The following is a 12,891-nucleotide window of genomic DNA, read 5'->3' on the forward strand; positions in this document are numbered from 1 at the left end:
TTCTAGTTTGGGTGGTTTTATTTTGGAGAGAAAATAGGTTCCACAAACAAAATGCCAAACATATTAAAAGGTTTGATACATGATACATACAGAGAAGGAAAACCCACAGTATTCTTTATCCTTAAAAGACTGGAATTGCCGAGTCTTCTTTTGGTTTACAATATTCCAGTTGCCTGTGGAAGAAAAGGAAAAATGCCTGCATCAGTACTTGATAGCTAGTGGGTGAAATAACATTGAACCGTTGAAGGGGAATCTGACTATTTTAAGCACAAGTCTGCCACCTAGTGGTAGATGCTTTGTAATTGTTCTCATCAACCCAGTTTGCTCCATGATTGGCTGGTTATAGCTTATACATAAGAAACCCAACAAATCTACAATAAGGAGTGAACATTCAGGTATTCTACTCAAGTCTCAAATATACTCAACAAAAATATAAATGCAACACTTTTGTTTTTGCTCCCATTTTTTTTACAAAATGACCTCAAATATCTAATACTTTTACCTTAGACAAAATATCACCATTTCTCAAATATTGTTCACAAACCAGTCTGAATATGTGATAGTGAGCACTTCTCCTTGGTGTGTCATATCATGATGCCGATTATACACCATGATTAGTGCACAGGTGTGCCTTAGACTGCCCACGATAAAAGGCCACTCTGAAAGGTGCAGTTGTGTTCACTCAGACTGGTTTTCTGAGTCCCCCCAAATAAAACAAAACTGCACCTTTCAGAGTGGCCTTTTATTGTGGGCAGTCTAAGGCACACCTGTGCACTAATCATGGTGTCTAATCAGCATCTTGATATGGCACACGTGAGGTGAAATGGATTATCTCGGCAAAGGAGAAGTGCTCACTATCACAGATTTGGACTGGTTCGTGAACAATATTTGAGAGAAATGATGATATTGTGTATATGGATTTTTTTTTTTTGATCTTTGAGTTAATAAAAAATGGGAGCAAAAATAGAAGTGTTGCGTTACTCACCTTTACTTTGGTTCTTCTCTCCACAAACAAACTACTGACACCCATGATTCATCTGCAGTCAGTTCATCTGTTTAGTATGCTGGGAACATAAAATAACATATTTTTTTCCAGATTTTATTTTAAAATGAGACAGAGCCATCATCCCTCGAGCGCTCAAAAACAAAATGAGTCACCATCCTACTGACCTGTAAGCCGAAGGCTCTTCGTATCTCACTTCCGTCTGATCGGGATGCAGAGACTTGCCTTGTAATTGTTGTTGGTTGCTGCTGTGTGACAAATGACTGACTCATGTTCCTCCTGTAAAATGATGGATTGACGGAAGGATCCCTGTAGAAAACACAAAGTGAGAAACAAAAATGTAAAAAGAGTGCCTGCCAAAGCCCACAAAAAAAAAGTGTGTTTAAATACCTGGTGAAGGCCTACTGAGCGTCAATCGGACTTCAGGGCCTGATGTCTTGAACAACTTCAGTACTTTCTAGAAAAAAAAGATTGTAAACATTGTTTGAACAGAGTTCAGCTAGAGGTGAACTTCCAAATTTAAAAGCCTAATCCACATACTGGATAAGACAGCTCCTTGAGCGACTGGCCATTGATGGCCAAAAGTACATCTCCCTCATTGATCCTGCCACTCAGTTGGGCCGGTTGGTCGGGGAAAAGCTGCTTGATCCGGATCAGGCTGCCAAAGTCCGGAGTGGGCGGGTCCAGTTCACACATAATGAAGCTGAAGCCCAGACCGTTGGCGGTCTTAGTCAGAGTCACCTCTTGCGTATTTTCTGGCCGGGGTTTGGTGAGGGGGGAATGGAGACGGGGGGAAGATGAGAGAAGAACGTCAAACTTAACACGACTACATATACAATTGGGATTGTGGAACGACTCTTACCATGACCACGACTGTTACGTGTACTTAATAGGGCTTGACTGATTAATTAGTCTGCGATTAGCTCTTTTAAAATGGGCAAAAACTGGCCGATTTTTTTTTATTTATTTAGATTTTTGCTGATCTTGCGGGAAGCGCCACTAGTTGAGCTAAAATAAGCTAAGAAGTAGTGTTAACGATTTTTTAAATCACATTTGGATCTTTGACGTGCATAGCCATCAATGGCACTGAATGAGTTAATTTTAAATGACAATTTCAAAGTAAAGAAATCATTACTTGCGTGTCGTCCCAGCTTTTGGAGACACATTGAAAGCAAGATTAAAAAAAAAAAAAAAGGACTCCATCAGTAAGCAGGTGACAGATAAGGAACTGAATTGGCCACAGGTAAAATTCGCAGAACTCACTCGTTTCTTAGAAAATGATCTACTCTCTATGCTAAGCAGGAGGGATGGCAGACCCGAGGATAAGGAAGGCCAGAGGGATAAGAAGGTCGGGGTCAGAAAGGAAGATCAAGAAGAGGAAGTGTGTGAAAGTTCATCTTCATGCAGTCAGATGAGTTTGCTTTTAAAACACTCGTCTTCGTGACAACTGCTTTGAGTAAATAGGAAGTGAAAATACCGTCAGTAATGAAGTTGTAGTCCCTGGGCCGTTCACAGAATATGTGTGAAGGGGTTCTTATAGACGAGGCGCTGTTGATTTCGAGCCGCCTGCCTGCATCGATGTTATGGGTGGGTTCACGGCTATCAGTGTAGTCGCTCAGAGATACTCGTGGAAAGCTCATGGGCGCACTCTCCACAACCAAAGTCACCATCTTGAAAACAAAGGGGGGGGGGGGATTTCCATCAGTATCTCCCTCAACTAGAACGATCAGTCATATGTTGCACTTACCTCCCCAGTTTTGCACAGACATTCCACGGCCTGTTCATAGGTGACACCTTGAAAACGAATCCCATCAACCTCTAATATCCTATCACCTGGAACAGAAAACAAAACAAAAAATAGTATCCAACTTTTTCAAATAAAATATATTACATGTAATTTAAATGAATAAATAACCAAAATAAATGCTTGGAAAATAAAAACTGTTTATATTAAAACAGTTAAATGCAAATATATTTAAAAATTAAATGTAACAACTGTACTTAAAAAATGTACGTAAGGATTATTGCCAGTGAAGGGCAAGTGAAAAAGGTTGGCAGGATTCTGACTTTATTCTCACAATTCTGACTTTAAAGTGAGAATTCTGACTTTAAAGTGAGAATTCTGACTTTAATCTCAGAATTCTGATTCTTAAATCAGAAATCTGACTCTAATCTCAGAATTATAACTTTAAAGTGAGAAATCTGACTTTATTCTCAGAATTCTGACTTTGAAGGGAAAATTCTGATTTTAATCTCAAAATTACTTTTTTCTCAGAATTTTGATTTTTAATCTTAAAATTCTGACTTTAAAGTGAAGTCAGTATTTTGAAATTAAAGTCAGAATTCTGAGAATGAAGTCAGAATCCTGCCAACCTTTGTTTTTCTCTTCACTGGCCCTAATCCTCTTCCGTACAATTGTACTGCACTGGATGAAAAAAATTGGGGGGCCAATTTGCTAACTTGTTTTTAGCTAGCTTGTTTATCCCAGTGACCTGACCATTCTCATTCAGTGATTCTTTCACGTACCCCTAGAAGGAGTCTGCGAACTTTGAGTATCCCTGGACATTGCAAAGCAGTTTTTTTTTTGGAAGATTTACATACAGATGATAACAGTCCCCCAAAAATGTCCACTTTTCACATTCTGTAGACATGCAAAAATGTCTGAACACACCACTACACGTGCGCTAAGCCATCCTTTGAATAAACCGCAATGCAGTAGTGGAACACCATATAGACATCAATTCAATGCCTATCGTGAGTTTTACAGTTTCACCTGAATGCAACAGGTCACATAATTGGTAGTACGGTTTCAAAATGCAATTAGCATATCGACTCTGATTACTTGGCTATACCTGCATGAATGCGCCCGTCTCTCTCAGCAGACCCTCCTGGAACGAGGCTCTTGATGTAGATTCCGCCATTCGAGTTGACACCATCCTGAATGATAGTATTTTGTCTTGCATTAATTCAATCAATAGTGCAAGTATTGCTGCAACACTGATAGTTGGCTAAATCAGTAGGTTTGGTGTAACAACAAGACAAATGTCACTAATTCTATTGGACCGCGAATGTTAATGAGATGGTGTCAAGCAGAGTTTGTGACCCACTCCTGGGGATGACTCGTGCTTCTTTCTTCGTAAACTAAAGGTAGTCTGCTTAACTGGACTGCAGGTCATTCATTTTCTGTGTAATCATTGAGGTCAATCTCTTAAACTATATAGTGCTATGCTAACAATATATTCTCAAATTCATTCAGCTAGTCTGCACTCTAACCCGCACTTTCTCAGAAAAACACTTTGCAAACTCACAGTGATGCTGATGCCGAGGCTTCCGGCAACTTTCTTGAGCTTCACTATGTTCTCCTCCGACCTCACACAGTTCAGAGAGGAAGGAAGTGAACAGCCGTCCTTAAAGTGACACAAAGCTGTTGTTATGAATGTTATCTCCCAAGTTGTGTTTCAGATCCAATAAATACCATAAAAGTAAAGCTCGAATGTTGATCTCTTGTCAAGCACGATTGTTTCCATTGTACAGCCAAAATAAGGGGATTAACCTTATTAGGGGCGTTTAAAGTATGTACACTTCAATTGTTGTCATACCTGCACGTTTAGGATCCGGACTTCTTGGGGAGGGTGAAGTCTGTTGCCGGTCTTTGGCTCCATCATGACCGAGACAATCTCATCCAGGCTGTCTCCTGGCTGTCCGGACGCCATCAGCGTACTTTGCGACTCGTAATTTCTCAATGCAGAAGGCCGCAGAGTGTTTGGAGTTTGGGGGGCTGAGAATAAAAATAAACAGAGGTTTGTAGTAAAGTTATTTCATAGGAAACACAGTAAATTTTGTATTGACTATTTTTAGAGTACATTTTACTGTACTCTAAAAATAGTCTATTTGGTCCCACTCTAAACAGAGTCAAATTTACACTTGAAAGAGAGTAAAATATTTTTGTGTTTTGTTTTTGGTCTCCTTTTAGATATCAGCAAACACAGGAGTGGCAAAGCTCAGGTGGTATAGTGGCCGTCTCCCAAGCTGAAGGTCGTGAGTTTGTTCTTCAACCCTTGTGTAATGTTTTTTTTTAAATAAACTAATTAAATGTAGGCCTACTAAAAAAAAATCCTTCTAAAATTTGTGAGTGAAAAAAACTTTATTACAGGTAGGTTTTTGTCATGGGATAGGCGATAGGCCAATCCTCTCGTACACAGTAAAAATAATTAAATAAATAAACTTACTCTCTTCCAAGTGTAAATGTTTAGAGTGGGACCATAGGTGTCAAACTCCGGTCCTCAAGGGCCCGAATCCTGCAGGTTTTGGATGTTTCCCTTCTCCAACACAGCTGATATATGATCAGCTCATCAGCAAGCTCGGCATAAGCCTGATGACGATCCTGCTGATTGGAATCAGCTTGTGTTGGAAGAGGGAAAAACCTCCAAAACCTGCAGGACTCAGGCCCCTCGAGGACCGGAGTTGGACACCTATGAAATAGACTCTATATAGAGTAAAATGTACTCAACAAAATTTTCTGTGGTAAGTGCAAAATATTGTGAGGGTCCTACATGGCCATTAAGTGCATATTGCTAACTTCTGAATTTATTATCTGAAGTACGTTGACCTCACACACGCACACACAGCACCTTTTGGCTGTGAGATAATGAGCTGCACCTCCTCCGGGCTGCTCTGCATGACCTCCGCTGCCTCGCTAAAGGTGGCGCCCTCCAAGCTGATGTGGTTCAGAGAGATCAGGCGACCACCTAAGGGAAAAAGGTCACCATCATTTCGGTTTCTACCAAAGCGACATTATGCAGAATACAGTTCATAATAGACCCTCCAATATGCTCTATGGCCAAACAAGATCATACATAACAGCCAGAAACTATATTTAAAATGTCTTTGTAGTCCAGAGCGGTTTGGGGCTTGGAAGATTCACTTGGATTCTGTACCTGCTCGTATACGTCCATCCTTATCAGCAGGTCCACCAGGTACTACAGATGCAATAAAAATGCCCAGATCATAACGTCCCACCGTGTCTTCTCCCACAATCATGATGCCTGCATGAACACATGATTTGGATTTCACAAGGGTGAGAGAGCTTTCGATCAATCAGAAAGGAACAAACTTCCCAAGTCACATCTTACCAAGGCCAAGCTTCGGGTCTTTCTTAAGAGAAACACACAGGACTTCTCTTTCTGACGATGGCCTTTGTTTAGTTGGAGTTTCTGTGGGACATAGAAATCTACACTTAGGAAAATACGGTTATACAAACTAGGGATAACCATTTTTAAATTTAGGCTCAGTTTTAGTCCAGATTCTATCATGCTTGCTAGCTTTTAACATCGTCAACCTCATCCCGTTTTTATTTAGTCCATTTTAGTCAACTATAAATCTAGCATTTTAGTCCAAGAAAACATCATTTTATTTGTCTGGTTTTAGTCAACAAAAACTGTCAACGTTTTAGTCTAGTTTTAGTCAGGAGAATCATTTTACCCCTGAAATTTTGGTCAGATAATTTTGAACATTTGAAATCTAAAACTATTTCACATAACATTTTCTCTCATCTTTTTGATGAAAAACAACTTGACACACAATTACAGTATATCAACAAGTGGCTACTAAAGTTCCATGCTACAAGCTAGTAAATCAGACAGCATTAGTTAGCTGTCAGATTAACATTATTGTTGGAACGTTATAAACTGTTGGATTAATGTTACGTTATACTATAATTTTCTTTTTTTTTAACTGTTCACCCTGAATCCCCCCCCCCCCCCCCCCCCCCCCCCCCGTCTGTCCCATGTGTCCGTGCATGTTGCACACGCTAGCTGCAGATTGAAAGGGGGTGTGTCACTGTGTGTGTCACATGACGGTATAACAGTGACAGATTAGCAGAGACAAGATTTTACAAAATCATATCATTTCCATCTCGGTTTTTTTCATGAACTAAAATGTCCATTTTTTTTAATATATGAAGTCTTCATGAGTCGACGGAAATACATACTGATTTAGTCCCAGTTATTGTTTATTAATGAGGGTTTTAGTCTAGTCTAGTCTTTGGTCCGGTGAAAAATGTGTGTTGACAAAATTATTTTTGTTTAGTTTTCGTTGGCGAAATGATGACTAATACAAACTGAAGTTGACTAGACTAACTGGAAGTGACTGTACACGTGACTGACTGGTCGTACCTCCGGCTGCTGGTGAGCTTAAAGGAGCTTCGGATCCGCTTTTCTGAGAACAGGCTGGAGACCGCATGCCAGTGCTTCCGCACTGACTGCTAGAGCATGTGCTGCAATGAGACGTCTCATATTGGTCAGTCTAACAGCACAGGCCTTAACATTCAAAGTTAACTCATTCACTGCCATTGACGGTTATAGATGTCAAAGTTCAATTTTAACTGAGCTGGCAGTGTATGAGTTAATTGTACTTTTAGACCAGGACATAAAGTTGAAGACCAAACTGGTGAATGGAGGAAACTGATGATTATGTACCTTTGTTCATAAAGGCTCTGGCGCTGCTGTTTAAAGCGGGCCTCGATCCTAGCCGCAACATCCTCACAAAGCCTTGTCAGGGACTCCTCGTGTTGAGGAGTGGTCAGACCGCTGTCATCCTGTGGTGTCTCCGAACCTATGATTGACTTGAACCGGCTGTTTTGAGTCCGGCAAGCTGTTGCGTATTGAGGGATGTTCTCATCTAGAGACAAATACAACAAAAGTATGCATAGTTTTAATTCTCTGATAATGTTTGCAGTCTTGGGGACTAAAAAGAAAGAATGCGTCATAGAACCGCATTGAGAAATGAAGCGCGTTAACTGACCTGAGGCCATGCTGTGACTGAGCTGACGAGAATTCATTTCATTGTTGAATTTGTGCTGTGATGAGCAGAGATTGCACAGGTATTTGGCTATCTTTGACGTCTCTGTGATGAAGGTGTGCTTCTTCTTACTGGCCCTGCACTCTATTACAAATCTATGCCTCTGGAAGAATATAAAGATTTTTTTTTTTTTTACAGGATTAGTTAAGAAAGCTGGAACAGGGGTCAGCAACCTTTTATTGTCAAAAAAGCCATTTTAGGCCAAATACATAACAAAAAACTCTGTCTGGGTTGTGTCAGTCTAATGTACCAGAAGCCCAAGAGCTAATGAGAACTGCACCATAACAGAAAAATATAAAGCATCCAATAAGATTAATTTCCTTCTACCATTCATCTTCTGTTTTGGGATTTTTTTTGGGTTGTTGCAGTTTTTAGACTTCTGCCTTCTGACATTTTTTTGTGTGGCAATTTTATGGACATGTTACAGTAATTTTCTGCCTCTGCTTCCTTTTTGGATATTTTATGGCTACTTTTTGCCAATTTTTTTTTTGCCTTTTTTCCTATCAAAATTCTGTAGACATTTCATGGTAATTTTCGGGATTTCTTCTTTTGTTTTTGGACATTTTATAATTACTTTTTGAACGTTTTCTTTTCTGCAATTACATTCAATTCTTTAACATTTTTGGCAAATTTCATTGCCATTTTATGGTGATTTTCTGCTTTTGCTCTTCCTGTTCGGACATTTTATGGTCACTTTTTGGACATTTTCAGGTAATTTTTAAAAACTCTCATCTACCATTTTTCTGATTTAATTTGTACTCTGACAATTTGTGAATATTTAATTACTATTTTTTTTATGTAAAATCATGAATAATTTAAATAACATTTATCTAAAAAAATAAAAATAAATATGTCCAAAAATAAATAAATAAATAAATATATATATATATATATATATATATATTTTTTTTTTTTAAGGGTTCCACAGGGACTCACTGGAGAGGGGCTAAAGAGCCACATGTATCTCCAGAGTCGCAGGTTGCAGACCCCTGAGCTAGAAGAAGAAACCATTAGTTAGATAATTTTGGTTAACCATTCAACTCACATTGGAGGATATCGTTTCTGTCTCCCTCCAATAAAAAGTCTGGCTCGTGCTTCGGCAGCCGTCTTTCACCTCGTAGACAATAACGCCTTTGGCACAAACTCCAAGGATAATTTCTCCTTCTACTGGCTTTTTTTCACGTGTCACACGGTGGAACAGGACACCGTATTCAGGCAACTGCAGACACACCTGCATGATCGGTACCAAAGTCTGTTGTTGAGTAAAATCAATTACCGAATGTGTACAGTATATAGAAATGAAGGATTTGTAATAAAAAAAAAAAAAAGTTGTTACCTTGAGAAACTCAAGTTCTGATTCATCCGTGAGCATCTGGCCGTTGTTTGTATGGAGCCGTTGCAATTCTCCAAGAATACATGGCAAGGCACGTTTTTCGATGACACTTTTGGGGACATATTGATCAGGGCGATAGTAGTTTCTACCATACACCTGAAAAACACATGATCTTTGTAATCTAATTATCCAATTGAAATGTACTTAAAGTACTTCACATTCAATGTTACTCCAAACCTCAGGCATGCAGTCCCCATATTCTGTCTGCAAGGCCAGAGCTCCGAGGTACAGAGCAGTCTCTTCATGGCAGGACAATCTGTCGTCTAAGAGGTCTTTTCTGAGTTGGAGGTAGTACTGGTGGTGGGTCTGCTTGTGCCTGATAACAGGTGATTCGGGATCACTTCTATTTCTAACAAAGGGTCATTCTGGGGGTGATAACTAGGTTGCAAAAATACTTACAAAATAGTAGAAATGTCATTGACAAAGAATTTGACCCTGAAGAAAAGGACAAAGGTGGTTGAAGGCACTTTCTTCCAGCTATCCGGAGCAACTTTGGAAATCTTGGTATCGTTGTCCACAAAGAAAAACTCGTTATCTGACGAGAGACAAAGAAAAGGAAATATTTAATTAGGATGATACGTCATCTGATTTGTCATATCCTTGAAATATATCAGTGGGTGCAATTGCGAATTTACCATCAATGTAAGCAAGGCCGAAGTAAAAGTGTTCCACCAGGTTGGCGTGAGCGACAATCATATCAAACACGTCTCCGCCTCTGGATTTCACCTCACATTTGATGGCTATGTTCTGACCGTTTGGCATCACCACAGTCAGTTCTCTCTGCGTGGTGGAAGATTTCCCTTTTTTTGACTATGCCATGAAAAGACAAAATGGAAGAAAGAATGAAAGTGATTTTCTAGATGAGAGGTAATATTACAAGACACCTTGTTGAGCTTTTGGTTCTTCCATTTGATGGTTCGATTAGACCTGAACTCTCAGATTCAGGTCCTCGAGGTCGCATGTTTTAGAGGTTTTCCTCCTCCAACACATCAAGTTCTGCAGAGCTTGCTGATGAGCTGATACTTTGAATCAGGTGTGTTGGAGGATGGAAACTTCTAAAACCTGCAGGACGGTGGCCCTCGGGGACTGGAGTTTGAGACCTATGGAGTAAACCATTTTGGATTGGTTGGATCATCCAATTACTATCCAAATAAAGAGCAGGACTTTGACTATATACATTATGAGATGGATGCATGCCAGGGTCATTCAACAATCAGTTGCGGAACAACTCATTCACTCCCAGCTATTTTCACTGAAGCAATTCCCTTGACTCCCGGCTGTTTTACTGGATTTTGACTAATTTTGCAAGGCCCACAGAATATTGTGTTGTATTGCTATAAAAACATGGAACCTACTAAAAGAAAGATTAGAGTCTCTTCTTTCATCAGGAAAAAAAGTATATTTCTATCTGTTTCTGTTTTGCAGCAATTAGCATCACAATATAGCTAAGTTTCATCATTATTCTCAAATCGGCTTAAAACAGTGGGGGAAAGAGCTTTTTGCAACATGGCCCTGGTTGAGCTCTTATACTCTGCTGCCACCTGCTGGCCGTTTTTGTAATAACTACCATTGCTTCAAGCATTCTCTTCACTTCAGAGAATGCATCAAAGCCTTCTGTATGCTCTATCATTAAAAAAATGAAGAACAAAAACGTATACATACGTGTTTGGGAGCATGGTAATATTTAAAATAGAACGTATTTATACGTTATTGGGAACAAGTGAGTTAATTATGATCCTTTAGCTATATAAAAAAATGATAATGAAATAATTTGGGTTCTCACCAAAATGGATCCAGGCAGCTCTAAGACAACCACAGGCTCATCCGACATTCTAATAAACTCTGGACCCATTTCCTACAACAAATGACAAAATGGAATCTACTATTAGCAGTTTATTTTGAATGATACTAATTTCGCAATATGAATTTTCCTCACCTTCATCTTCTTCTCATTCAAACTCATTGTGGACTCAAACCGCGTGAGAAATCTAGAGTTAGCACGTCGACCTCCATCCAGGTAGGGGCTACAGACAGTGCGATTGAACTGCTGCCAGCTCCCATTACTCTCAGTGCGTCGACATCCCGAGGGGATCCTAAGCGGGAATGACTTCATCATTCTCTTAAATCTGTCACTCCTCAGATCTACTAACCAAAGTTTGAAATATCTGAAATGAGATGCATAACATCATTTCATACCCTGTGGACTCAGGTGTATAGGATGCTCCTGAGAATGTTCTGGAGATCTTCTTTTTTGTCATCCATGTCGAGTTACAAAAAGAACGCCCTGAAATACAATCCAGTACTGAGTAAGGTTGTTTTTTTTGTCGCACATAATACAACCACTTTTCTTACTGTGTAACTTGTCTCTGATGATCTGACTGCGATCACAAAGCAGGGATCCATTTTCTGTCACTGACACAGGATCTACCTATCACAGGGATATTTGTGCCGTCGTTAAAAAAAAAAAAACAGCGGAAACCAACATGGCCAAATCAACGTGTGGTTGGTTGTCTAACCGAGTTTCTGTAGGTGTCTTCTACCAGCTGCTTGACAAGCCGCTCGGCCGGATGTAGCAAAAAGGTCTTGTGGTGAAGCTCGCAGGTCTCTAGCACCGTCATCAGGTCTATCCGCCTCACTACTGTGTCCTCACACATGCTCAAGAGTAAACCCTCCAGCTCTGCACTAAGCTGGACAGGCTGGGGCGGGGGAACGGGGTCACAGGAAGATTTGTTGAGAAAGGGTTGATCAATTCTCACCAGCTGTAAAAATGGATCTTTGACGTCTTTACCCGTCATTGGCAGTGAAAGTACCTGGTTTTGAGGTAGCTGATAATCCACGCACCAGTAAAAAGTCATACCAAGTGAGTACACCAGTGTCTGTGGGAAAGTAGGGAAAGAAATTTTTATCCTAACTTTGCCCTTACAATGATCTAGCCATCAATTTGCTAAAATCGATCACGTTCAAAGTTGTGGGGGCCCACCGCGAACTCTAGTCATTGAAAATCGCTCCTGGCTGAGCAATGCTCATGAACTATCAACCCTACTTTGGACTGTTACTACTTTAGATATCATTGGTGTTTCTTGCTTTTAATAGAAAAGTAGTCAAATGTAAAAATACCATCAAATTGTATGGTAGAGATCTGATCTGACCTTTGGTCTCTACTAGTTCACTTTTACAACCTTTTCAGCTGTGGTTCTTGTGGAGGCAGCGTGACCCTGAATGACTTCAGGAGCCACGAAGGAGGCCACATCATCATTTCGCCCACAGCTCTTGAAGGCCAAACGCCCATTAGCGGACAGCAGCACCGAGCCTGGGCTGAGGACACTGCACATGTTTCCAGAGCCTAAACGGAACGTAGCAGAAACTGTTAGGGATAACAGGTGAATCATTGGCGGGAGTTTGCAAAAGGCTAATTACCTTTCTTGGAAACATCCAGTAAGGCCTCGGTGGTGACAAGCAGCAGACACCAGACCTCATCCTCATCTAGTGGTGAACCTCTGGCCTCCAGCACCTCTGCCAGGGTCACAAAGGTACCCATCCTTATGGAAAGAAAACAGAGCTGCATGTCAGCAACCTGTTACGGGATTCACAAAACCCTTCAATTTCTCTAAATATCAGCCAGTAATCAATATCTAAC

General features: G+C 40.2%; 1 protein-coding gene across 7 annotated transcripts in view; it reads right to left on the reverse strand.

The window, feature by feature from the left end:
* frmpd2 (FERM and PDZ domain containing 2) overlaps nucleotides 1-12,891 on the reverse strand; it is a 19,736-nt gene continuing 6,845 nt past the window's right edge. For 4 of the 7 annotated variants that reach the window (XM_077550562.1, XM_077550558.1, XM_077550560.1 and 1 more), the window contains 29 exons: nucleotides 12,672-12,793; nucleotides 12,434-12,597; nucleotides 12,065-12,130; nucleotides 11,771-11,950; nucleotides 11,607-11,682; nucleotides 11,451-11,538; nucleotides 11,191-11,347; nucleotides 11,038-11,109; nucleotides 9,890-10,064; nucleotides 9,654-9,789; nucleotides 9,432-9,570; nucleotides 9,198-9,350; nucleotides 8,907-9,113; nucleotides 7,805-7,964; nucleotides 7,480-7,681; nucleotides 7,177-7,277; nucleotides 6,136-6,216; nucleotides 5,941-6,048; nucleotides 5,635-5,751; nucleotides 4,603-4,781; nucleotides 4,312-4,410; nucleotides 3,856-3,940; nucleotides 2,751-2,836; nucleotides 2,481-2,673; nucleotides 1,544-1,758; nucleotides 1,394-1,460; nucleotides 1,171-1,312; nucleotides 986-1,064; nucleotides 1-173 (listed from right to left, as the gene is read on the reverse strand). In XM_077550562.1, coding sequence (XP_077406688.1) covers nucleotides 1,272-1,312; nucleotides 1,394-1,460; nucleotides 1,544-1,758; nucleotides 2,481-2,673; nucleotides 2,751-2,836; nucleotides 3,856-3,940; nucleotides 4,312-4,410; nucleotides 4,603-4,781; nucleotides 5,635-5,751; nucleotides 5,941-6,048; nucleotides 6,136-6,216; nucleotides 7,177-7,277; nucleotides 7,480-7,681; nucleotides 7,805-7,964; nucleotides 8,907-9,113; nucleotides 9,198-9,350; nucleotides 9,432-9,570; nucleotides 9,654-9,789; nucleotides 9,890-10,064; nucleotides 11,038-11,109; nucleotides 11,191-11,347; nucleotides 11,451-11,538; nucleotides 11,607-11,682; nucleotides 11,771-11,950; nucleotides 12,065-12,130; nucleotides 12,434-12,597; nucleotides 12,672-12,792 — 3,468 coding nt within the window. In that variant the 5' untranslated portion in view covers nucleotide 12,793 and the 3' untranslated portion in view covers nucleotides 1-173; nucleotides 986-1,064; nucleotides 1,171-1,271. The other 3 variants (XM_077550563.1, XM_077550565.1, XM_077550564.1) reach the window with 3 other exon arrangements.

The sequence above is a fragment of the Vanacampus margaritifer genome, chromosome 18 (assembly GCF_051991255.1).
Source record: "Vanacampus margaritifer isolate UIUO_Vmar chromosome 18, RoL_Vmar_1.0, whole genome shotgun sequence".
Classification (NCBI taxonomy): Eukaryota; Metazoa; Chordata; class Actinopteri; order Syngnathiformes; family Syngnathidae; genus Vanacampus; species Vanacampus margaritifer.